Genomic DNA, 27,808 nt, shown 5'->3' with positions numbered 1-27,808 from the left:
TTGGCCTTGGAGCTCAGCCCTGCCACCATGGGACGTTTCATTCGCGCAGGTCTCTTTTGTAAAAGGAAGAGTCTGTAGGAGTCATCTTCGGCGCTAATTCTTTGGGCTGGAGCGAACCTGACGTCCGGTGGGCGAGTGGCACAACAAACGTACCAGCCGGCTGCACGCGCTTTCACCCTCTCCTCGAATATTTCCCCAGTCTCCTGGCTCTGGGCCGTGGGTGCAGGGGCCGGGGACACAGGCAGAAGGGACAGCCCCATCCCAGCGAGAACCCTTCTCCCAATTCAGTCGTCGATGAAACCACCGCGCAACCCTTCCTCACCCGCACCAGGCCGCGTAGACACGGAGGGTGTCTGTTTCATAGTAAAGCTCAACCTGGGTTTTAAAACTGGACGCATCGACCAAGGAATGCAAACCTCTGCCAACCGGTGCCCTCTCATCCGTCTTAAATTCACCAAAATTCAGAGCAGCAGAGATTGTCCCAAATGCGCAGACTAAGAAATCCTAAAAAATCTGACAGTTAATTATAGGCGGGGCCATAGGAAGCCACATCGTTTGGGAAAGGGGTGTGTGTGTGTGTGCGTGCGTGTGTGCGTGTGTGTGTGTGTGTGTGTGTGCGTGTGTTTGTAGCGTATTGAGGGATTTGGAGATTTGTCTGGAGGCCATGTATGTGTCGCAGGTAAGGGGTTTTAACTTCGTATGCGTGTTTGGGTGGCCGTGGGGAGATTGTTCACTCACGGAGACAAAAGGCTCCTCCCTCACGTCGTGGTGGTCCTCACCCGCACAGCGGGACTCCAAGAGCTGGGCCCCAAAGGAGAATACAGCGCACCAGCCCTGAGAGCCACGGACTTTCCAAGGCACTTCCTTTATTTAGTAACCTTAATAACCAAGGAAAGGGAAAGCACGAGTTTGAGAAAAAAATTCATATTCAAAGCTCCTCTCGCCCACCCCGCGCTTCTCCGCTCACCGGGCTTTGTCCAGTTCTCACAGACTCAACCCGTCCCTGAGTGTCCCGCGAGCCTGGGAGGGAGAGGCGTTGCCATGAAAGAAGAAATCTTTGAAGTCCCACAAAATGAGAGAGGAGGGGTCAACGAGAGCTCCAGCGCAGTCGGGGGCTCAAAAGGAGTCGCAAACAAGTGAACGCAGATACATTGGGGGACAGGAAGAGAGGGTGAGGAGCGCGACTAGGCGGGGTCTGAAGGGATCCCAGGTCTCTGCCTTCCGAGCGCCAAAGGCTGGCCCAGGCACTCGAGGGGTCACGGCCGTGGCTTCAGCGCCCGCTGCTGTCAACGCCTGAGGGTCCCCCGCTTTGGCTCCTGCACAACACTGTCTCCAGCACATTTCGGCGGCCGAGGCCGCGGAGCAGCTGGTCTACTACACTTGCTGGACCAGACGCCGGCGCTGGGAGGTTTTGCGCAAGAGCCTCCTGTAGTCGTAGGGGTTGGGCGCCGGCCCAATCTCCTCCTCCTCGGGGTCCTCCGCCGCCCAGCACCTGCGAGCGAGACCCAGGGCCCGGGCGTCAGCGGCGCCACCGTGAGCAGCAAGCACATCCCCGCCCAGTCTGAGTTAGAATCGTCTTCCCCGCACCTCGCACCACTGGCGGGGATTTGAGAACAGCACATTCAAAACGTCAGGATAGTGGCCAAAAGGATCTGCGATAATTTTTCTCGGCAGGTTTTCAAAACTCCTCTGAGTCCAGGAGCAGAAAGGCCAGTGGAACCTGGTGTCTCTGTGCTTGGATGATGGCTAAGCGTCAAAGGTTTAGTTCAGAAAGGTGAGGCTATTTGGCTTGAAATAATACACAACCAAAAAACAAATACTTATTTTAGTTGCCTAATAGACAACCATTATTTTGCATTTTAAGCTGCTCAAATGTTTCTTAAAAATGCTCTCCTCAAATCTGACCAAGCACTCGGGGTTCCATGCAGTGGCTGTGGGCCTTTCAGCTTTTCCATTGTCTCATTGTTTTCAGTGAGGCCGCTGGACCAAATTTCCTGAACTCACTGCTGGGAACCCCTGCCAGTGTTTACTTTTGGATTCTGCAGCTTGCCTGGGAAAGTGGGGTGCTACCTAAAATGCAGCTACATAGATTCATCCATTTATCCATAGAACACCCCCTAAGTACCAGCCACCAGTGCAGGTGATAGGTGAGCAAAGCTCCCTGCTCTCATGGAGTTTATAGTCTAGTACAGGAGAGGGCCATAGACAGCTTTTAATATACCAGATGGTGAGAGCTGCTAGACAAAACAGGCTAATGGAGAAAGAGTGGTGTGTGTGTGTGTGTGTGTGTGTGTGTGTGTGTGTGTGTGTGTGTACAAGCAATGTCATAGAGGGTGCTGAGGAAAAGCCACCCAAAAGGTGACATGGAAGGAGAGACCTGTAGGGAGAGGAGGAGCGAGCCAGCATATCTCTAAGGGAAAGGCAGTCATTCTAGGATGACAGTAAAACAACGTAAAGGTCTCAAGACTACAGAGTGAGTATTGTGTTCAAGGAATAGTAAGGAGGCCACTGTGGCATAAATGGAGTGAGGGATGGGGAGAATAGCAAAGGATGAGAAAGGAAGAATAAAGCAGCGTGGAAGATAATTTAGTGCTTGGAGCCCATTGCAAGGACTTGAATTTTACTTACAGTGAGAGAGACTTTGGAAAATTCTGAACCAAGGAAGGATTCGTGAAAGGATCTGGCTTCCAGTGCGGACACAGGGAGGCCTGTAAGATCCTGCACTAGTCCAAGTGAGACTGATAATGGCTTATTCTAGGCTTGTAGAACAGGTAAGAAACGATCAGATTCTGGTCATAACTTGGCAGGTAGAACTGAAAGTTTGTTGATGGACTGGATGTGGAATGTAAAGGCGAGGAACCAAAAACGTCTCCAAGGTTTTTGATTTAAACAACTGGAAGGATAAAGTTGCCATTTGATATGAGGAAAGCTGCAGGAGGAGCATATTTTGTGGGGGAGGAGGTGGATAAAAATTTTGGTTTTGGTTATGCTAAGTTTACTTATTAAATATCCAAGAGGAGATGCTGACTAGGCAGTTGGATACCCAAGCCCTGATCTAGGCTAGAGATTTCAGTTTAGGAATTTTAACTAAATAGATGATACTTAAGGTAATCAGAGTACGTGTTGATAAAGCAAAGGACTGGGACACTCCAATGTTGAGAGGTCGGTGCAATGAGGAGGAAGTAGCAAAGGAGAAGGAGAAGAGGCAGCCAGTGAGGTAGGAGGTAAACCAAGAGAAGTCTTAGCCTGGAGACAAATGGAGAAAACGTTTAAAGAAAAAAAATGAGTAATTGTAAAGAAGAAATGTTCAATGCTGCTGATGGGGTGAGATAAGAATTGAAAATAGATAACGGGATATGGAAAATGGAGGTCACCGGTGACCTTGACAGGGGCAGTGTCAGTGGAGTGGTCGGATTGGAAACCGGAGTGAAGTAGCTCAGGAGAGAATGGGAAGAGAGGATGTGGAGATCTGATCATGCTCATGAATTATTTCTCTTTTAATAATGACGGGCAGGAATGTGGGTGGTCTGGAAGGGGGACTGAGTCAAGGGTGTTTTTTATGATGGGCCCAACTGCATCATGTTAACAGATTGTCAGAGATGATGCTGTAAAGAGAACAAATGTTCAAGATGCAGAGGGGAGAGTGGACAATTGCTGGACAATGTTCTTGAGTAGAGGGAAGGAGCTGGAAGACAGACAGTCACCCATGGTCAACTGAGGGGAGTATATGGGTAAGTGGTAGATTTGGTGGTGGGAGCATGTGTCTGTTCTCTGCTATTGCTTTCTCAGTAAAATAGGGGAAAAAAAAAAGACTGTCAGGTGATAGAGCAGAAGAAGTCTGAAAGAGTAGACTGGGAAAGTGAAATAATGGATATTTAGGGAAATGTAGTATTGCAGAATAACTCCGAGGGCCTGCCCAAAGTATGCGGTCATAAATTTTAAGTGAGAATAGACTGTGTTTTTCTCTACTCATGTTCAGGTACATGGATGTGGGTATGGATCAGGTAAGAAGTTGGGTTCACCCAGCATTGGGGTTTACCAGCTGAATATAACTGAAGGAGAAAGGGGCAAGGTCATTGAAGACATATGCAAATGAGTGAAAATAATGAGAGGCTAGAAAGGAAAAGTTAGAATTTGCCTGCAGATGGAATATGCCTTTATTCTAGTCCATTTTGAATAGGGAATTTAAGAAAAGGAATCTTCGTGAAGGTCTTTGTGATGGGGAGGATCTTGGGTAACTGACTTGACTTCTCATTCCTGTTCACCTCATTTCCATTATAAGAATACTGAGGACCAACAATCTTCCAGGTACATTACACACATTATTTTTAATTCTAAGGATAACATGGCAAGGCCTTAGTTCTTCTTATCGTCAATCTGCACATGAGGAATTGTCCAGAGCATGTAGTAGATCTCCTACTGTCCCTACTGTATTTCTTTGCCTCTTTTCTGCTGATGCTTGTTTTGTGATTCTCCTGTCCCTTAACTGAAGCACTCTTGTTCCAGTCTATTTTTCTCCACTTTTCCCTTCCATCCTCCCTGTATCTTCTTGCCATAATTAAAACCTGGCTATGTTTTAAACACCCCACATCACTCTCTATTGCTCAACAGGTACCCGTAAAGTTCCATCTGAGGAGCTGTTGCTCTCTGATGCCATTCTCGAATCGCTACCTGCCACCACTTTCATTCATCTAAAATGCATAAGACACTTAACTCATCATTGCCTTTGTCCCTGATTCCCAGATCTACTCGCGCTTTCCTGGGTGACATCAGTACTTTGTGTGTGTGTGTGTGTGTGTGTGTGTGTGTGTAAATAGTACATATATTGTCAGAAAAATATGTTAAACTTATTATTATAATAAAATATTATATAAATGTTATTTATGAAATATGTTATATAAAATATGTTCTATTTATATACTATAAACATATATAACATAACGCATATTTATTATATAATGCTTTAATATATAATAAGATATGTATGCTTTCTGCAGTAATATTATCCAACATATAGTTTAGCCCCAAATTTCTCTAATTGTCTCCAAAAGTCCTTTAGAGCTCTTTTTCTGTGCTGTTTTTGTTTTCTACTTTAAATTCAGGATCCTATCAAGGGTTATCTAGTACATTTGATGGTAGTTTAAAAAATTCCCTCTCGGAGTCACCTCGTTCAGTTGTGTTATATCAACATACTTTCTCGAGTCAAGTTCCTTGCAGATAAGGATCGCATCTCCCGCACCAATGCATCCATCCCTTCCCCAAACACCCAGCAGGGGCTTTGCTTAGAGAGGTGAAAGAGTAGTGGTTGAGGTCATCGACTCTAAACTCGAGAAGGCCTGTGTTCAAATTCTGGCTCCATCACTTATAATCTAGGTGAGTATCTGCAGTCATTGAGCTTTGCAGACTTAGCCTCCTCATCTATAAAATGGGTCAATGATAGTAATTGCCTTATGAGATTGCTGTGAAGATTAATGAGAGCATAGCATAGCGCTTAGCACAAGGTAAGCACTCCACCAGTGCTAGCTTCTGGCATTCTTACTCTAGTGAACACTAACTACATGTCCATAGACACTGCTGGAATATCAGGCAGTACTTCAGGGATGTAATGCTTTTACAGTACACGTGTGTCTCCTGGTGGGGGAGGCGGGAGAATATACTGGAGAGGAGGCAGACCAGGTTGTTGAAATGGGAAGCAGGTAACTCAGTGAAATGCGATTTGAGCAGGGATTGAAAAAGCTTGGGTTTGGTTCACTGTCCACGTGTGACATTGGGAAAGTCACTTGGTATTCTCCTGTATAGAACTCTGTGATTAGACGGGACATCTCTAAGTTCCACTGTGTTACAGTTCTTGATCCCAAGGTGAAAGAATGCATCTTCTTTTGGGTACAAGTAGATTCTGGGTACAGGTAGATTCTGGAAAAGCAAATAAAAATGGTAGCAGCCATCTTTAGGGACTGCTTCCCCTATGTCACATCTGGTGTTAAGCATCTCACAAACATTATTTCATTTCATCTCCATGACAACATGGTGGGGCAGTATTTAGTAAACCTTTTTGCACACGTGCACACGAAAGCTTAGAGAGGTCTAGTAACATGAGCAAGGTCACTCAGCTACTGAGTGGCAGAATCAAGATACAAATCTGACTCTAAGACCTCTTCTCTTAGCCATCAGGTCATATTGTAGAAGAGACAGGTGAGGGGACCTGAGTGCCCTAGGCTGATAGGACATTTGCTTAGGATTTTGGAAAACAGCTTTTCATGGCCTGTCATTGCTTACATTTCTCATATACCACATTTCCATGTTATTATGTGCCCTCAATTTCAAAGCTTCGTAAAGAGTTTTTTAGGAACGAAAAAAAAATTCCCAAGGTCGTAGGTAAGCTACAAATGATTTAAGGTACTTGATGTCCAAGTCCATGGCAAAGTGAGAAAGCAAATCCAAAATATATATTTCTACATCAATCTTTTTCCCAAATATTTTTAAAAATCTGACATCTTTGATTCTAAAAAATTACACAGTATAATTCAGAAACCAATAAGTGAATAAAATTATACTGGTTAGAGTTTAACCACAGATTTTGGATATGGCATATTGCTTAGAATTAGTATGGTGATAAATTTGTCTTCCAAACTGAGGTCCATTTAAAAGGGAATGCTATCAATGATTACACCAGGACAAAGGGGATAAACTGGGATTGTGCTAAGAAAACTGAGATGTCTGATTACCCTACCATGATACCTCTGATTTTACTTTTAAACAACTTATCAAAGATGCAATATTCAGTTAGAATGCTTTGTCACTAGACGTACATAAAATGAAAGTGATTTAGAAATGGAACTGTGAGTATAAAATTGAAAAATTTATAACGTGTAGTTTATTACCTTTCATCAGCCTTAAAACATTGATTCTGGACTTCTCTCTGTTGTCTTCGTTCTCTTAAACTAGGTTGATGTTCCTTTGGTCCAGAACGGCTGGGTAAAAATTCCTTATAGTAGAAATCTTCCAAATCTAACAATTTTCCCTGACTGTAAGTGAACACATAAACACACCATCGTATCAATCGAATTTTTCATTCATTTAAACTTACAGGATACTTGTTTTCTTCTTTTAAAGCATTTGCTAAATTTAAGAGTAACATATACATGTCAGTAGAAATAGGAGAAGTCCTGGAATGTGCAAAAACAGTATACACCATAAATTAAAAAGAAAAACAAAACCCTTATCTCTCACCTTTAAGAGAGCAGCGGCTCTTCCTGGTTCTATGGTGTTCAACTTGGCACAATATCAGTGGTTACTAGATTGCCAGTGGTTACAATGTTCCAGTTTAGCTAGACTAGGTTAGGGTTCACAACACCCTTGGGCCACTATGAGAAAAGCTGACTTTTATGTACTAATACACAGCATTTTCCAAATTTATCAGTCATCAGTACATTGATATATGCATTGTTTCATGATCTTACCTTACTTCCTTCACAGGTAACCTTCTGTCTTCCTCCTACCCATTGTGCTAGATTTTAATTCCTGATCATGACATACACACGGGGTATGTATGTCCTCAACCATTGTAATTCTTAGATCTATTCTGACTGTGGCTCTGGTGCCTGTGGTGCTCAGTATCTGAGTCTGATGGGACTTCCTGTGAGGTAAACAGGTGCAGGTCTGGAAAACCACCAGTTGTTACAGTGCTTCTGCAGAAGAGTGCTTTTCAAGTTAGATACCAGTTTATAAATGAACTTTCAGAATGCCACCGACCCATAAATTGGGAACTCTGTGTGCATGCATGCTTAACAGAAGAACCCTTGACTGTTATTAGCCCTGTCTGGAAATTAGATGATTGAAACAGTGGTAAACTATTAAAATAGTAAAGTACTGGTGGGTTGAAATACCAGAGGAAAAGGAGGGGAACAGGTGAATTTAAGCGTGCCATGCCTGCAGGTTGATGCAAACCTTATCCTCTTAACAAATCCGTAAAAGTGAGGCTTTGCACGTCTTGAAGAACAAAAAACAAAAAGGAGTTTGGGGAAAGAAAATTCATGGACATGGGCATGATCAAGTTGCCCAAACAAAACCATATCCAAGAACAAGGAAAAGCAAATTCCGTATTGGGACGGTACCACTCATTCAGAACTATTTCTGTTCTTAATGTATGCCTTACACGGTGCTAGCTCAGTATACAGTCAATAGACAAGATCTTATAGATTACATGTAAACCACACACAGGTATTTATAACAAAATTGTATAAAGAGCACATTACTTTCCAAATCAATCCACATAAAATTGGTGATTATTAATCTAATTTGAACTTAGATTTATATTTTGGTTTGACAATTTATTGAAATCTGGAAATAATAATTACCTATCTTTCCTTGGTCTTCGTTTTTCTTCTTGGATTGACTTCTAAAGGGAATAGAACAATTAAAAAAAATCTATATGATATTATGACCTTAACATAATGTAATTGATATAGTATTATAATCTTAATATATAAATACATTTGCTCCTACAAAGTTTAGAAATAAACAAGTGGCTACAATATTTTTAAAATCTAAAGAAATATAATTTACTCAAATTCTACAAATTATGAATGTGTGATTATTTTTACCAGGCCTGGACTGAAATTAATCTTTGCATTTCATATGAAAAAAAGTGTTGACCACCCAGTGACCAGTATACATGAGATTACATAAGGTCTTTCTACCTACAAATGGTGAGAAAATGTCAGAATTTCTAGAAAATCCATCTCACTTCATAAATGCAGTTGTAATTTAGGCAGATTAATTAGGCTGCATTGATGTCTTGCTCGTACGCCATCTTTGTCTGCAGGTAAAGTAGATGGGTGGATGGTGAGAACAGGTGCAACAGTTCACAAAAGAATGAAATGTGACTTCACTAGACTACAGCAGCCCATTTATGGCATAAAGGTAGTAGCATAGAAATAGATGGTCATTTCCAAAATGTTTTCATAGTTGAGAACTTTATGTATCAAGGCATATATTAGAATATGTAGGTATAGATACAATTAGATATATTTTAATCAGCACTTCAATTTGAACACTCACAAAATGATACTACGTTTTGCCTTACATACTAAGCAATACTATCTTTTGCACTGTAACATTAGTAATATGTATTTACATGTTGCAAGAGCAAATACGTCTTTTGCGCTAAGAAAGCAAATAACCAAACTCACCTTGAACAAGCTGAAGATATTATAATTACAGAAATCCTAGTGCACATGTCAAGTTGGCCGGCACCATAAAAGTGCAAGATAATAAAAATGGCAATTAATAATGGTTTGTAAGTATTGAGGGTTTTAGACGCACTGAATTGTTTTTTCCTCGTGATACATCATTTGTAATACACTAAAATGTTGGATGAGTCAAACAGTTCGTAGTTTCTTTGATTCTTATTTGTTGGTATTTTAGTGGGTGGATGAGGTAGAAGTGAATACTTAAGTGGGAGTAGACCATTCAGGAAATAACAGTGTAAGGGGCAGGACACCAATTACATTCCTGTTCTCCTTCCCATTTCCTATTACTTCACATACTTGACCTCACGCCTTAGGCTTGGAGGTGCTTACAAATAATTATATTACCAGCGTAGGTACAATGGCCTCTAGCAGTCAGTTAATGATCCCTGGGACCAGGGTGGTGTTTGCTGTGTTTGTTGCTGTTTCAGTATGTCAGAGGTCCTGCCTCCTTGATCCATTACCTGAAAAAAAAGTCTGTCTTTTCTTGGTAACAATTTTCTATAATCCAAAGTATAGTTAAATTATGGCATAATGTTGAGTGACAGCGATCCTCTTCATATAACCAAGAATTAAATAACGTTCTGCCCTTGCATTCTCGAGCTGACAGGACCCCTTTTTATTCTGGATCAGCATTTCCTTCTGGGAGGTGTATATAAGGTGTATATAGGTTGGTTTTCAGTTATAGGAATTTTTAGAAGAGAAAAATACCGTTCAGGTTTATTTCTTGGCTGTGCTAGAATATTCTAATGAAATATAATTCGATAATATTTTTCCAAAAATTATTTAAGATGGCTTATAAGAGAAGCAATTATATAATCAAAATAAGAAAATAGAAGTTATCAATGAGAAATGAAGAAGACAAAAATATGTTAAGATGGAGTCTTAGGTCTGTCTCTTAGTTTCCTAGCCGTTAAGGTCAAAAGGGAAGCATGAAACTTGCATTCTTTATCATGAAGAAGGAAGCACTGAATTTCACAGGATATGATTTAACATAAATTTTATCACACGGGACTTTATATTAAGGGTATTTATTGCTAAGACAAATGATGCTTTCAATTATGGTTTTGAAATTACAAATTACTGACTTGAAATGGAAATAAAGAAGCAAAGGCAGTTTCTTATGGAACTAGAGTAAAGAAGAGAGAAAGACAAGGAGACAAACTTGACTCAAGGAGGAGATATCTCTGTGGGTATTTCCTGAGGAGGCCTTTGAGAAAACAGATGTTTAGCTCAAAGACTTGGAATAATCAGCTGCATTACACTCCCTCCCCTTCTCACCTGACATAAATAAGTTTTATGACAAAACTTTAAAATTCACATTCATTCTATCATGGTGGATGCAGTCTTAACATTCTGTTTGGAAATACACTATTTATTTAGAGGTCTTCACAAGGATGAAGAAAGTAGCCAAAACATAGGAAAAAAAAAAAAAATCTCGGAATGGCCAAAATACCTGTTGTCGTAGTTCAGGGAAGGTACTGGAGAAAATAATAAAACTGAGTTCAGTTACTCCTTTTTCTGAGGAAAACTGTTGGGCTTGAGTCATTTTTGCTAATGACCGCCCAACGTCCAAGTGTTGCAGTGGCCTCCTGTACCACAGGGTGTGCGTGCCCAGCTAACGCTCGCTCCTCTGTGTCATGCTTCCTAGGCTTGACTTTAGGACACGACGTTTCCCAGAGGTAGGAGATTATGAGCGTCACATCACAGAAGAGAGCGGACGTTGACGTTAAGGCAGTGAGAATGACCACAGTAAGAAGTGATGCCCAAGGAGGAACAAAAGCTGGAACAGACATATCAACTGAAAGCACAGCTGTAGGTCATGGCCAGGTCAAGAGGAACCGTTTCCACAGCCCGGCAGCCCCCTGAGAGCCTGTCCTACAGGGGTGTGTTACTTAATAAATAGTTTTCTAGTTCCAGCAACAGAGGGGCTGTAGCAGTCTACAGGGGAGAGTCAGACAACATGGAAGAAGGGAAATAAGTATTTACAAATGCTCTGAAAAAAAAGAAAAATGAAGCAGAGCCAGGGGACACAGAGAGACAGGGTGCTGCCTGGGACACAGTGGTCAGGAGAAGCATAGATCCAGATAAAGTGCAAACATTTTTGCTCACAACAGAGACCTGAGGGTATTAAGAAAACGTTTGAAATGTGCAACATAATATATTTTGGAAAAATTTTCATGAAAACCACTTAAAATTATAGAAAGTGTTTTGATGGGTAAAGGAAGCAGGGCCCCCGTCATAGCTGTAAATTTCACTTACGTGTAGCACCCCGAATCTTGGCAAAGGCCAGATAAATATGAGCATATGTTGTGTTTTTGCTTATAATAAGAAACTAGTTTTCTGTATTTGTTTGTTTGTTTGTTTTTTTACTGCAGCTACAGATTTCAAGACTCAAGGTTATGAAAAGGATTCCAATTACTAAGAGCTCAAGATACATTAAAATACTTTATATTCACTTAAAAAATAGTAGTTCAATGACCAAGTAAGCTTTTGGGGGGCAAGGGCTCATTTGTGAGGTTCAGAATTTGCTTCCTAATTCTTAATGACTGGTTAGTTGAGAATAAACAGTCCTCCTTATTTCAAAGTCTCATATAATTTCTCATATCGGGAACTATCTGTCGTCGAAGGCACAGCAATCAATCGTCATTTCAGCTGCGGTTAATAAAGGTCATTGAGCATCATTTACTACTTATAGTCAGGGTCAGTAGGAAATGTTTGGTACTTTCTCTGCTGTCCGGCCTCGGAAGGAGTCTGGACTTCATGCTGAGGGAGTTGCTGAGCTATTAAAGGGTCCATCAAGCGAGGAACACGATCAGATTTACGGTTTAGATAAATTTTCTGGTATTGCTGGAGAGGCTGGATTAGAAGCACTAAGGTGGGGCCTGAAGCATTCGGGTGGGGAATGATAATGGTCTGGAACAGGGCAGTGTCTGTGAGGAGAGAGGAGGGAAATGAAGGACAGTGAGGCTTTGCCGGTGAAGCCGCACTTTAGAGTGATGAATTAGATGTCAGGTATGATGTCAGAGAGGGCCAGATCCCGGACAACGCCCAGGTTCTTGGCTTAGGTAACCAAGCAGATGATGGTAGCATTCAGGGAGACAGCACCATGAGAGGAAGGGCAGGCTGGCAGGGGTGAGGCCAAGGGGCTCTCATGCTGCACAGGCGAGGGAGGGGAGTCCCAGAGTCAGAAGACCTCAGCACAGTAACGACCCTGAGAGCTAAGTGCCGGACCTGTGTCTCGATGTCCTGATCTGTGAGGTGCCGGTGCCCCCTTAGGGGCTGTTTCTAGGATTAGGTATCACAGTGTATGAGAACACACCTCAGTCCAGGCCTGGAATTCAAAAGGTGCTCAATAAACATCTCCTTCTTCCCGTTCCTTCCCTTTCTTCCACTTTTACCATAAGTCACCTATTTACCTATGGTCCCTCTTTGGAGAGAGCCTGCTATGATGTACTTCCCCTTCTGGGTTACTATTTGCATATCAGTTTAGACTAATGGACCAGCAGAAAAAAACTGCCAAGAGGACATGGCAGGCACAGGACTGTGGGAGAGGCCTGGACAGTGAGGAAGAGGGGCCAGAGGACAGCAGATACCCAGATCCTCAGCCCGGGACTGGACAAGGAAGCGTGAGCTGAGCCACGTCTCCCTTCCCTCTGGACAGGACTAACGCTTAGTGTGGTCAGTTTTGTGGCCGCTATGGCTCCTCCTCTGACAATAAGAGTGAGTCACTTACATGTAGCAGATAATAGTATGTGCAGTCTTCAGGGTTATTTAACGTTTTGGGTTTCCGGGGCCGTCTTGGGGGTCTCAGTATTTTTGGCTCTTCTCCTTTAGAGATACCTACAAGAAAGGCGATCATAAACAGATATTCAATGACAGACCATTATCAAGCAACGTTTTCCTTTTGGGGTAAATAAAAAATTACATACATACCACTGGGGCTAAAGCTGGGAGAAAGAGGCAATACCTTTGTTCCCCAAACCAACTCTTATCCTATTCCGCACCATGTGCTTCCTTCCGATTAGCTGGTGGTATAGAACTTTGAGAAGTAAGGGAGAGAGGAGGAGGGGAAGAATGAAGAAATGCATAGTTTGGTAATGTGGAATACAGTACTGCATGCAGTTCGGAGGGTGAATAGGGAGAGACAAAGCTGCCAGACAATCTTTAAAAAGGGGTATTATGCCCACAGAATCTCACCGTCCCCGCCTCCCCCTACTGCCAGCCTTACTTACACAGTGGCGACCCAGCCTGATGTTTGCTTTAAAGTACCACCTCAGGTTATGGCTCAAACAGAGACATTTGTAGGCTTGACTCTTTTCCTAAAAGCCTAATCTAATCTTTTGCCAAATTCAGAACTCCACACTATTAGAATTTTCAGATCTGACTTTAAAAACCTTGACCAAGAAAGAATCAAGTTTGTCATCTTTTTCTGCCCTTTTCGTCAACATAGCCGAGTTCTCGAAGCTGCAGCCACATCATCACAGCTTGTGATGATCTGCCGTGGTGTCATCAGTGTTCATTACAAGTGGCTTTATATTTATAGAGCTAATAGGTTTCTTGTGAAATATTTCTGTCTATGTTTTATGATTCTTGATACCCCATGCCCTGACCGCATTTGTGTAGGTCATCTGTTCCAGTGCTGGTTATTAAACAGCTTCTATTGGCTCTTGCAAAGTATTATCATTTTAGAATGTATTGCTCGTATCCACTTATATTACTGATTTGAATCTGAGTGGAAAGAAACATAAAAATATAGTGTCAAGTTATTATGTTTTTAGAAACACGAAAGTGATCTTAACTTGCCTTTCAATATTATTTAAAGTCTGGATGAAAAGATCAGAACATTACTATTGTAATAAAAATTAATTAAATTGAAGATGACAAAGAATCTGAGTAAATGCCAGGAGAGTGAAAAACTAGTCAGATTCTGGGAATAAAGGAGATCTTGCTCTTGTCTCTATTTTTCTCATCAAACTTTCCCCATTCAATCTCATTTCTATTCCCAAGACTCTATTGAAACTGTCTTTGAGAAGGTCAAGGTCACTTTATCGACAAATCCAAAGGCCCTTTATCTGTCCTTATTATCTCTGACTTCTTCATCCTTTAACAGTATCGACCACTGAGGAGGAGGTTTCTGAGGGCAGACACCTTATCTTATTTATCTCTGTATTCCTGGCACGTAAGGATATGCCTGACACATAGTAAATGCTTAATAAAAATTTGCTGAATGAGTAAATAATCCCTTTGCCTCCTGGATCGAATCATCCCTTTCTCAGCTTCTTGCACTTTCCAGTTACTCTATGCTGACTTAACAACGACTACCTCAGGTTTGACCCTCTCTTCCCTCTCTTCCACCCCAGAGCCCCTGCCCTAATTTCTCATTGAACTTTTCTATCTCAAACCTTCAAAGGAACCAGAGGTCATCTTTCTTCTCCATCTAGAAATCTGTATACCACAGCCTCACTGGCACCATTATTCCTGTCCCCGGGTTCAAAATATTGATGTCACATTGTCTTATCCCTCTTCTTCATTTCCTACAAATGGACAATCGACTGATGTCAATACTTTAATGGTATTTCAGGAAGAAAAATCTGGTTTTCTTTTGTAGGAAGTTTCATTAAAAAAAAATTATGATGCTTCCCTCCCCTTCTTCATTGAGCCTAAACTTCTAAATCCAGATGACTTAAAATCTCAGCAGTTTCGATTTTATCTTCCACTCCCCGCCTACCCCAAATTAATCATCTCCTCCGGTCAGCCTGTTACCTCATTGGAACTTGACATACCATGTTTATAACTGTACCTTTGCTCACTCTCAGCTCATAGAAAGGCTGCCATAGTCTCACTGAAATCTTAAGCATCCTTCAATGCTTGTCTCCACTCTTTACTCTTCCACGAAGTTTTTCCCTGAGTACTCAGTGATCTCCCTCTCATGTGAACACCAATAGTACTCATAGTCTGTACAAGTCATTTAACATGTGTTATGGGCTAAATTATGTTTCCACAAAACTCACATATTGAAGTCCCAACCCCCAGTATTTCAGAATATGACTGTATTTGGAGAAAGGGTCTTTAAAGGGAGGTCTTTAGAGTGGGTCCTAATCCAATATGATTGGTGTCCTTATGAGAGATTAGGACACAGACTTACACAGATAAAGATGATGTAAAGACACAGGGAGAAGATGGTCATCTACAAGCCAAAGAGAGCCCTCAGAAGAAACCAACCTTGCCAACACCTTGATCTTGAACGTCCAGCCTCCAGAACAGTGAGGAAACAAATTTCTGTTGTTTAAGCCACCAGGTCTGTGAAACTTTGTTACAGCAGCTCTAGCAAAATAATATAGAACTTAACTATTTTTACCTGTGATTCGTTTTTTTTAAATAATGGGACCTTATGTTTTTGGATGGTAGCGGTCATGACGTAGGTTTTGATGCCCTCCTGCCTTGTCACTAGTGATCTGTATATGGTAGGTGTTTAGAGATAGGAGGTTTGATTGATTCCATTTTAGCTTATAGACACAGTGCTAAGAGTAGATACTCAATAGACTTTTGTTAACTGGATCATAGATATAAAAATAAATAAATTCCTGATGCTTTAAAGAAAAATGTTAATAAAAGAACCAACAAAATTCTTGAAGGAGAACCCGGAAGACTTTGTGAACGGTCTAAGGGTACAAATATCTTAACCCAAACTCAGAAGTCATAAAAAAAGTAGACATATTTGTCCATTAAAAAACAGATAAAAACTCTAATATGGCAACAAAATCAAAAGACATGTGATAGATGTGAAAAACTACATTTACAGCACAGAAGACAAATAAAGGGTAGGTATTTCTAATATGTACAGGTGCTAGCAAATGACTAAAAAAATATAGACCAACAGAAAAATGGGCAAAAGATATAAACAGGAAATTGAAGATGAGCAAATCTAAAAAACCAACAACAATGGAAGGCACCTGAGCTTGCTAGCAGACAAGAAAATATAAATTAAAATAACAATGGAATATCATTTTACTTTAGACATATTAGCAAAGATTAAAAAGGTTAACATTGCTGGACAAGATGTCAGAAAAAGTGTATTCTCACAAATTGTTAAAGGAAATGTCAATTGTTAGAGTCTTTTAGGAAAGCAATCTATCAAAAAAAGTCTTTCAACTCAATAACTCCACCCCTGGGGACTTAGCCTATATAATTAAAATCTTCATATACAGAGACATTTTCAAAGATGTATACCGCAACATTTTTATAGTGGCGAAAAATTTAAAAAGTGAATATGTAACAATAGGAAAAAGGTTATATAAATTATTGTGATCTAAATGTAGAATATTACATAGCCAGTAAACAGAATGAATCATAGCTACTCCAGTTGATGTGCTGGGTTTCCTGCTAAGGTACTGAGGGAGAAAAGCAAAGTAAATGTTTATATTACGATTCTATTCATATAAAAGAATGACAACAATCTCTATGTCTGTATGTGTGTATAAGTACATATATGCATGTCAGCGAAAAGTATTAAAGAATACATGTTTTATAATAAGGGCTCCCTTAAGGGAGAGTAGTGTGGGTTGGGGAGGGAGAATAAGAAGGTGAGTGAAAGGAAACAGAAAAAAAGAGAAAATGAAAACATGTTGCATTAAAAAGAATCCTGGAATGTATGGTATGGTCACATTTATGCAAAATTATAAATATGCATGTGGGTATGTGGATATTATAGAGATAAAAATGTCAAAATGTAATGAGCTTTCAGAATTTCTGTTTAGTTCTTGTATCTTTTAGAATCTGCTTTTGTGTTCGTTCATTGACTTTTTTCCTTTACCGGGACAATCTGAAGCACAGGGCTGAATATTCTTAGCTGAGTATTCTTAAAGGGTATCTCACTTAAGATACTACCATGCAAAGTGGGCAGTCAGCAAGTGAAAATTATTGATGAATATATTCAACAGGGTCTGATTGCTTAGATTAAATTCCTGGACTATTTTGTATTTTTGAAGAACAAAAATGAGCCTTTCCATGAGCCTATCTGCATACAAATCTTTTCAGAAAGGCACAAGTTTATTTTGCCCTCTAAATTTCTGTTACTTTAGGGAGTACAAAGACTGTCCGCTTACATCAATCTAACCCCTTAATTACAAAAGTGACATAAACATTTATAATCACAAATGATCAGCAGCGTATCAGTGTTGGCACTAGCAAAATTAGGTTTGTGACTATTTTGTGTGATGTGCATGATAAATATTAGCTGGTAAAGGTTATTGTTATATTAAATAGCCAGAAGGTAAATATTTGTTTATATTCTAGTTCTGGTAATGATTTCATTAATTTATCAGGAATGAACATTTTTTTAAAATATGGAATGGACAAACATCAACATTTTGCATCCAGAAGATAGATTTAAAACTCATTGTTAATATTCACTTTAGAAAACTAAATCCCAGTATTATTTTCATTTTAATGATAATTATGCTATTTTACTTAAGTATATATGCAGAGTATAATTTGCATAAGTATCACATGTCTAAATCAGATATTAACAGACCAGAAATGCACTTAGGATATTATAATTTCTTTAAGAAATCAGTTTTTTAGATTTTGTAAATTTCTATTACTCTTGACGGTCTGTGAACTTTAAGCAATACAGTGACTTACAGAAAATCTTAGAAGGGAGGCGTATTCATTGCTGCACATCCAAGGCAGGATTCACCCTAGTCAAGGTTGCAACCTGCCTTCTGGAAGCTGCTTCTGCCTTTCACCTCATCTGCCCTGCAGCCAGGCTCATCATTCTTGAAGAGAACGGGATACAGGTTCTGAGCTTGTGGGGGGCTGTTCAGTTTGCATTGCTCTTCTCTGCCTTGCACTGCTTCATGCTGGGCTTCTGGAGGTATTTTCATCTCTCGTGGTTGCCCTGGATTTGACCACTAGCTTTTCCCTACTCTGTGGGCTATCTGTATTCTTTTGAGTCTACCTGAGGAGAAGAGTCGTAAGGCAGGTGCTTCTCCAGCTCTGAGTGTCCTTAATACTTCGGTATGCCTCACTGCTCGGTGGGCCTGACTCCAGGGATTCCTCTGACCTTCTCAACAGGCAGCTTACCAGCCCCGCCCCCACTCGGCACTGCTCAAACAATTCCTTTGGCTCTTTTCTACCAACTGACCACTGATGCCCGACTGCCAATTTACACACCTGTTCTTATCCTTTGTAGGTCATGGGCTTTAAGCTTTTTGCCACCCTCTAATTTGCGTACGTCGCACTAATATCCAGAACCTTGAAAACTTGAGCATTTAATTTTTTACTTACACTCTTAGATTTAGGTGAGCTGCTTTCCCCAGCCTGCTTCTCATGTCTCTTCTAGTCAGTCACCGGAGAAACAGAGGACAATTAGGCAGCTCTTTTTGTGGGGGCAACTAACAGACATGACCTCTGGACTATCACTGGTCTCTCCGACATGATCACAACACATTTTCCCTCATCTCCATTGGGCAGAGGTCATAGGTTAGAGTGCTCAAAGGTGAATTAGTTTTGTTCTAGCCCCTGGCGTTAGGTTACACCCTTATTCTCAGCCATCTTGCATTCATGAGCACAGTCATCAGAGGAGGGCACCCTAGCTGAGGCAGGTGAGAGAGCACACAGCGACGATGATGGTGTCTGGAGAGTGCCATTTTTGTTGGGTGTGATGCTGAAGTGCATATGACTGTCCATGGGACCAAGGATAGAGTCAAACATCAAAAATATATACTTACTTGTCCGGAGAATAAGGAAACCCAGGGGTGGCATTTAAGGCCCCCTAATTAACTCTTGGTTATTTTTCAAGATTATATTGATGTTAATCTGTTTGAAAAATATTTGGATAGACAGCTTGAGGTGAACAGCTACGTTAATTTTTCCCAAAGAGCCTAATTTAAAAAAATTATTTCTTGACTCTTCATAGTCATTTTCTCAGATTGGCCTTTTACAAACACAGAATAGAAGAACATTACTTGGTTTTAAACAAGCAACATTTAGTTTTTTCTTGCCCTCTGCTCATACTTTATAACACACAGACAGGTGACTCCCATCAAAGAGAAGTGAAATAGTCCAGTATTTTAAAAAGCCATTTTTCCATATTAGGGCATGTCTGACCACAAGTGTGGCTGGAGGGGATGCCAAGAAACCTTTTAGGAGTCAAGACAGCTGACAGTAAAGATGACATACCTGGAGATGATACTCTAGTCTCATCACACATGGCTGTGTATCAAGCTGTAATAACATTATTCAGATTCTTGATTTTGTACAGACATGGACTCTGAGGGTCCAAGTCAGCAAAGGATGGAGAGTGTCTGCTTTACTGTTGACCAGGAACCTTGTTCTCGTTCAACCAGCCACTAGGCTTTTCTACAGCTCTCTACATAGCTGCTCTTGTTAATGAACCATCTCACATGAGGGAAGATTAAGCCGATTTATTCACAGTATTCCAATTCCAATTCTGCTATATTTTATCCTGTAGTTAGATTAGTTAGCAGTTTGCCAAGGTTATTCTTTAAAAAATGAATTTTAAGCGCCGTTAATATTCCACATATGAATGTGTCATTAGTTATTAATCATTTTCTTAGTGTCTAATTTTGCTTTTTGCCACATACATAAATTTTTCTTTTTCGGTTCCGAATTTTTCCTTAGGCTACGTTCTCAAAAGTGAGTTTACTGCGTCAATGATATAAACGATTTTGATGCTATTTTTACATATTGCCAAGTCACTTTTCCAAATGTCAACTCTTTACAGTCTCACCATTACTGTTTGAGAATAATTAGCACATTCGCATCACTATTATTTTTTCATCCTTGCCATTTTGATAAGTAAAAAACAGTAACTTGTGCTATTTTTACATATTGCCAAGTCACTTTTCCAACTGGTTTTAATTGTATTTTTTTATTTCTAAGATGATCATATTTGTGCTCGTTTGCTATTTGTGTTTATTCTTCTATAAATTGTCTGTGCTCATTTTTCCACTGGGGGCGTTAATGTTTTTCCTAATAATTTATAAGAGCTCTTCATACATTACATATGTTAACCCTTTTTCCATTTGTTCTAAATATTTTGTCCAGTGTATCTTTAGCACTTTAACTTTTAATGATATATTCTAATCTCTAGAAAGTTTTAATGTTTATGCAGTCCAAATCCATCACAATTTTTCTTTGTAATGCTTTTATTACTTCTTGTGCATTGTCCTTTCCTAAGGAGGGATTGTGAAATATGCTGTTCGTATCATCTGGTTTCTTTATTTCTTAAATTTAAATTATTAATATATCTGTGAAATATTTGGATACTCAACATAAGGTAGGACAACCTTACTTCTCTCCAAATCAGAAAAAATTTTAAGCATTATCCATTCATTTCTTATTGCTTTGCTGTGTATCTTTTTGTGACGGGTTTTCAGGAATATTCGGGTCAATTTTGGGGCTAGCTATTCTGCTCCATTAATCTGTGGTTGATTTTTATAACAGAGGCATATGGTTTTAATTATTATAGCTTTATATTATTTACTTTATTATCTAATAAGAAAAGTTCTCATTTATAATTATTTTTTTCCTGAAATTTACAAATAATCTTTAGGGTCATTTTCTTAAGCTCTAAAGAAAATCTCATAGAGATTGAATGTAATTTTTTTAAACCTAGAAACGAACTTTAGAGTAGTTATTTTTACAGTATGTTATCTTCCAACTCGGAAACACACTGTGTCATTCCATTATGCATCTCTTCTTTTTTGTCTTTTTATGGTTTTCTTGCAAGCTTTATTTCAATGTATTAAAACATTTTTTTGCTGTTATTTCTAATGAACTCTTTTTTCATTATAAATTTTTATAGGGAAGATCATCTATATACCTACATAACCTTGCTGAATTCTATTGCTTGTACCAATCATTATTTTGGCTCAGTCTTTGCATTTTTAAGGTCAAAATTCATGTTGTTTACTAATATTCCTACAATCCTATGCTCTCTTTTTTGATAGTTATGATTTTTAGAAATTAACTTAGGAAGATAAGAGTTCATCAGAGGTATGTTGGGTGGGAGGCAATATAACTTCTGAATTCTTTTCACTTTCTACTCTTAATGAAGTAATATTCCTATAAAATATATGACCCAACATCATTTGAGCTTCATGGCTTTCATATGATCATAAGTATGTTTACAGATACATGTGGAAATAACTTTTTGGACAGTTTGCAAAATGCATTTTTAGATGCTAGTGTTGAGTGGTAAAATGATAGGCATACCAAAAAATAAAGCAGATCAAATCTGAACTACAATAACTGAAAATACTAGGGTTATTGCATGAATCTAAGTGCCATAAATATTTAGAAATAAATAGAAAATTGCTAATTTTTCCTGAATTGCTAATTTATTCTGAAAGCAACATAAAAGCATTTTCATTACATCTTCTGTACATGTGCCTGGCAAAGGACGGCTTTGTTTAGTGCTGAATTTACTGATGATGTTATGTCAATGAAGCATGGGAATTATAATAGCGTCCTTATTTGTTGTTCTTACAATCTATTAAATATTGCAGCCTGTTGGATAGTTACAGCTTCTTTGTGAAAAAGAAAAGAGAACACGCTTTTGTGTTACCAGGGTTAATTTGTCCTATGATTAATCTCTTTCTTCTCTTTACGATGGTCAGCACAAACTGCCAGATGTACCATAATTAAGAAGAAAAACATAACCAAAAAAGATCACTCTGCACACCACTCAGGGAAAAAATAATGCATTGTCATAGTATACTTATGAACATAACAGCATGTATTAGGATCTATGATCAAATGGCCATGCTCTAGTTATATATCGTCTAGACTGTATTTTTCTCAATAAAAATGGAGGTGCAGTTAGTTTATATCAGTTTCAATTCATAACAATTATTATCAAAACAAAGATATACAATAAGTTGTTCATGTACTTACCTTATTTTATTTTAAAATTTCATAATTAGCTCCTCAGTTTTCATTTGGACATTATTTCACTCTTGGTACTTTTGCACATTTAAACATGTCTCACAGAAAGAGAAACCTTATAAAATAAGGTTACGGCTTGTTAAAATTTGCAAAATTTTACTACCCTCATTTATTATCCATGTTTTCTAGGGCTCTCTTCAGAGCAGGTAAGAAGCTTTTCCAGGCCACTTTACATAATCTAGCTAAGGCTTATGGAGTTCTTACAACAGAGTTGGATGTAGCAATTATTTGAAGATGACTGCAGACTTTTGAGAAGCATGAGTTTGTGAAAATTTCAGGTGAATCTTAGACTTATTTTAATGAAAGAATTATTTGTAAATGAGCTTGATTTTGGCTTTCCAAAAGAAATTTTTCCATGGAGAAGTAGGGTATATCATGAAGGACAGAACCGCAGGGGTGGCCTGTTGGACCCATGCTAACAGCTTTCACAGTGTTATTAGCCCATATCTGCTTCTGTAGGTGAGGGCAGCTATTTGCACTGCTGGGTTCCAAATTCAGTGGTTAGCAATTCTGATGCCCCTTATAAAAAGACAGGACTTCCATATATTATAAGAACTTATTCTCTGACCACAGGGAGTTTTAAAGCAGACAACATATGAAAATAAAAGAACATTTAAAAAATGTAATGTTAACATTTTTTGTTTTAATAAAAACCAAACTTTCCAATCTTCTCTCCACCTCCACTATACTTTGCTCCACTATAAGTCTCAGAGAAAATTAAGCAGCTTTCTAGTCAATTAATAAGCAGTTATTGAATGTTTACTACGTGATGAATAAATGTTAGGGTAACAAAAAAATGAATATATAGTATATGACATGGTCTTGGCTTGCAAAGGGTTGAAAATCTACTTAAGAAAGACAAAACTAATTCGTATGAAGTAACTTTGAGGATAAGTAAATGCAGACTATGGTACTGATAATCTACTCTCTTCAACAAGTGTGCATTTGAATACCTGTGTGACGTTTGTGATACCTGTAGGCGTATAAAGATAATGGAGAAAATCACTATAACTAGAGGAATAAGGAATAGGTGGTGGAAATTCTTGGTTTAAATGTGGTCAAGAGATTGGCAAATCTAAACTGTTTTATAAAGAAAACCAGAGTCTGAAAATTTAAGATAGAGTTTGCCTATCCTGAGATGAAAGAAACACATTCAAAGATACGATAATGGACATAGAACCATTTCAGAAATTAAATACTGACCAGGCAATATCTGGCTCAATTTGCAAGCTCAGTTTGACTTATTTGACCTGTATTTTAGCATAAACTTTTATAAACTATTCAAGAAATTTAAAAAAACCAGTTGCATAGCATTAAAATATATGAATATAGACTATATCCAATGATAAAGACTAGTAAATATTGGGGGTGATTCTCCTCCCAAACAGCATAATTATTATTTGTATCTAGTCTAATATTTAAAAGCCTCTGTGGAATTTAGCAAATAATTATTAACGTGTAGGAAAGTGAATGGATATTTTATAGTTCTCTTCTTACTGGCTCTGTCAGCATCATCTGTACATCTTAAAAACCCTCTTCCTGTGGCTTCCTGGTGTTCTTCCCAACTCTTTGGTTGTTGTTCCCCTTTGCTGGTTCTTTTCTACCTGACTTGTACATGTCCAAACTCTAGGTTCTCTTCCTGAATGATCTCTACTTTTACATGGCTTCAGTTGCCAATGCACATGGCCACCTGCCTACTTAGCAGGTTGTCAACGAACTGTTGTTGATTGAAACTGCTTCCCTTCTAGGCCATCATTTCGTCCAAACCACTTCCATCTCTAGCTGGCCTTCTGTGTTTCCTTTTATGCCATCAAATTCCGTTCATACAATGTAATCAGAATGATCTTTCAAAAATGCAGCTGTCTATAGCGGGGTTGTATTTTCACAGTGTACAACAATTCAGATGTATGAAAATGTAAGTTGATTTTCCTAAAGCTAGACTTAATTCCCACCTCTTGGTGCTCATTCCTATTTTCTAGCCTTACATTATTTTCAATGAACTCTAGTTAAACTCAGTTGCTTTCAATTTCCTTAGTCTTCTGAGTAAACTTCGTCGTTTTAGGTTTCTGACCCTCCTCTCTTTCTGCCCGGTTACATCTAAATTGGGGGTGGGGGTGGGAGGCTTTTGCAGCCTCAAGGTGTTAATGGAGATAGATCATCTGCCCTATAGCTATTCCTGGCTTTTTGTCAGCATTTGCCCAGAGTAAATGCATTATCTAGTCTCTGGTCCTTGGCATCTGCTACGTCTTCCAATGCCCTCTCTTTATCCCTACAAGTCCCTCCAGATCCCTCTGTCTCTTCAGGCCACTTCAGGCCCTCTCTTGCAGGAGCTTCCTCTGCTATTCTCGGGACGTGGGACAATTTAGATGTTTGCCAATTTAGCCTTGTGCAAGTGTAGCAGAATATGTAACCTTCCTCCACTTGCATAGAACAAAAATTTCTCCCCCTAAACCTGAAGAGTTAAAAAAAGTCACTGAATTATAATCCTTTCCATATAAGCTAAAAATTGGTTTCTGATATTCTTTTAAGTTCACTAAAAGATTAGCAGATTGAAACATAAAATAAACTAATTTGATTATCTAGTAAGAGTCTGCTGTTTTTAGGACTATTGAAGGTCCCTATTGTTTACTATTTTAATTTTTTATAATGTAACTGAATAAATGTTTAAAATAAGTGATGAAATTAGCACAGTTTAAAAACACAGATTTGCATAGATTATAGACAATGGCTTTTGTTCGTGTCGCAGGATTAAAGCGAATTAGATATATGTAAAATATTATATTCATAAAATGTATTATTCAACCATGAGAAAGAAGGAAGTGCTGTCATCTATGACAACATGGATGAACCTGGAAGACATTATACTGAGTGAGATAAGCCAGACACAGAAAGAAAAAACTGCATGGTCTCTATATATGGAACCTAAAAAATCAAATACATAGAAGCAGAGAGTAGGACAGTGGTTACTGGGGGCCGGGTGGGGTGGAAATGAGATATTGGTCACAAGGTAAAAAGCTGCAGTTAGAGAGGATGGATAAGTCTAGAGATCTATACAGTATGATGACGCTACTTAATAATCCTGTACTGAATACTGGACATTTGCTAACCGAGTAGATACAGACGCTCTCATCACATACGCACAAAAGGGTAACTATGTGAGTGGAGATCTTAATCAACTTGACCGCAGTGTGTGTGTTAAACACACTGTGTGTGTCTAAATCAGATCATCGTGTTGTACACCTTAAATCTATATTCATTTTCATTAAACACGCACACAAGTCCCTGAGATGTTCAAAGGCACAAGTCAGAGCAAAACCTCGGCAGCCCCCACTCTGAAACGCCGCTGTCTCCCACACTCCCCTTTCCCACTGAGGACGGAGCTGAGCTGCCCATGCCGGGGGCACTGCCTGGCTGCCCTTGTTTGCCCTACGTGACCAGCACCTCACTGCCCACATTCACCACAGCTGCCACACGCACGAGCCAGAGGGAGGCTGAAGACCCTGTCGTCTGGGGCACGGGTCAACGGTGGCAGTTGAACTAATGGGCCCCTGGGCTCTGACTTGTTAAATTGCTTCTTCAGGGCCTGAAAGCAGCAGAAGTGGAAAGGGCCAAAGAGCCTCTTTGAGGGCAGCCTTTTAAAAAATTTTCCTTATAAAAGCTTTGTTCCATTTTCCACTTGAAAACAGTACAGCAGAATAATTGATTAAAACATTAAGGTATTTCTCCTTCCTCCCATATCAGGCAAATAGCCATGCTCATCTTACTACTTTCCTGCCTAAGGTATTTTTTTTTTGCAGAAGCTGCATGAGGTTAGCAGCTCTTCCTGTCTTTGGTTAAGAGGTAGATTCATTGCGGAGGTGGTGCTGGGTGTCTTGGAAGGGACGCAGAGAGAGCAAAGGGCCTCTGAGAAACAGAGAGAATGAGCCAAGGAAAATAAACTCAGATTCTCCCAGACTGAGGCCAGCAGAGCTGTCAATGGCCGCCCCTGGGGTAGGTGATAAGGCTGCAGACTGGATGGAGTATGTGTGGAATAGGTGAGACTCCCAGCTTGCCTGTTTCTGGGTGCCTCCTGGGGGCATAGAAGACTTGACGGGATCATGAGGCCAGTGAAGAGATGGATGTCGCAACAGTTACTGTGTGGACAAATGACCAGTCACCGCAGGCTCTACCTGACCCTTTGGTGGGTGTCTAAGGCCTGAGGGCCTTTGCACAGCCCTGGGGAGAGGGAGGCTGGATCATTACTGAGTCCGAAATCCCCACCAGTTTAATGAAATAGGGGCAGAGTGTGACTTAGGTTGATTAGAAGGAAACTTAATAATGCATCTGGGTTTGCACATCTAGATGAAGACTGGCGCTTGCCACATACTATTCCAAGTGGCAGACACTGACAAAAGGAACATATTCTACTTGTTTGCTCCCTCTTATCAACCCTGCCCCACTCCGCCCAGCTCCATCTCTTTCTATTCCCTTCTAGTGTCATATGCCAAGTTCTAGTTAAAGGGAATATAAGGGGAAAAAAGAAGGAAAAGAGGAGAAGAATAAAGTCAGAGAAAGTAGGAGGGATGTGGAACATTCTGGAAAACCGTGTATCTGCTTATAAGAAATGGAATGAAACAAAGGCTCTCTCCAAGACAGTTAGGACACGGTCACCTCAAATTCGCCAGAGAATAAAGGTAGGAAGGTCATAAACAAATAAAGGAAAGTACCTGGCATTGCCTTTCCCGCAGGAGGTTCTAATCCATTGATTTTTACCTGAGAGGCACTGCTGTGAAGAAACTCGTCTATTAATTGGCTTATGAGGATAGACACCCAGATAAAGAGGCTTCAGTTGCTGTGACAAAATCATTTCATTCAGTTTTTTCTGCAGAATGAAATATTCTTCAGATAACTTTGATATCTAAAAAAAGAAAGTCATGTGTCACATTAAAGCAAGGAAAAGAATTCAGAGAGCTCGCAGGTACACTAGGGCCTAATACATTCCTGATCAGTGGTCCCTGGGACTCTCGTGAACTTCTCCAGGCACCACTCGATCCCTTACCGAAGCCTGATAAAATCCTCACTTGCCCAAACCCCCTCCCTGTGCCACTTACCTGTCTCACATTTTCCACTTAAAATTGCCAACCACGTCCCGCTACAGGAATTGTTCTATCCTGATCAACTCCTGGGGTTCCGGGGATCTGGCTTGTGACCATGCTGCTGATGGATTAAGTTCCACCTTTCCTTTCCAGTATTCTCAGACTGATGTTAGGGCCACTCACTTCTGGTTCCTCTCTTTCCACCCCGGTCCCTCTGCCTCTGTCTTGTCCGTCAATGTGGTTGTCCTGCTAGGTTGAACGTGGGGATCTTACTTCTCTGCCTCTGGTTTTGTCCCTGGGGTGGACTGGGTCCCCTCCCATGGCATGATCAGCCAGCTCCAAGTACTCGTGGTACTTCCATGTCTCCTCAATGTCTGTCTCTGGTGCCGAGCAGGTCAGGGTTCTAGTCCCCGACTTGGACATTAGGGTGAGCAAATTTATGCACCAAGAGAATGAAGGACCACATGTATATTAAACTCACCATTTCCCTGTGCTTAAAAAAAAATGGAA

At 39.9% G+C, this 27,808-nt stretch overlaps 1 protein-coding gene across 1 annotated transcript in view; it reads right to left on the bottom strand.

The window, feature by feature from the left end:
- Positions 1-1,374: 1,374 nt before the first annotated feature.
- Positions 1,375-27,808, bottom strand: part of MYO3A (myosin IIIA) — a 185,990-nt gene continuing 159,556 nt past the window's right edge. Inside the window, exons 31-35 of the mRNA XM_015585601.2 lie at positions 26,976-27,120; positions 12,985-13,091; positions 8,358-8,398; positions 6,882-7,025; positions 1,375-1,492 (exon numbers count right to left, since the gene is read on the bottom strand). Of these exons, the coding sequence (XP_015441087.1) occupies positions 1,375-1,492; positions 6,882-7,025; positions 8,358-8,398; positions 12,985-13,091; positions 26,976-27,120 (555 nt within the window). The remainder of the gene's footprint in view (positions 1,493-6,881; positions 7,026-8,357; positions 8,399-12,984; positions 13,092-26,975; positions 27,121-27,808) is intronic.

This window comes from Pteropus alecto, unplaced genomic scaffold (assembly GCF_000325575.1).
Source record: "Pteropus alecto unplaced genomic scaffold, ASM32557v1 scaffold11, whole genome shotgun sequence".
In the NCBI taxonomy this organism is placed as follows: Eukaryota; Metazoa; Chordata; class Mammalia; order Chiroptera; family Pteropodidae; genus Pteropus; species Pteropus alecto.
The sequence above is the reverse complement of the archived record's forward strand: the minus strand, read 5'-3'. Positions and strand labels throughout refer to the sequence as shown.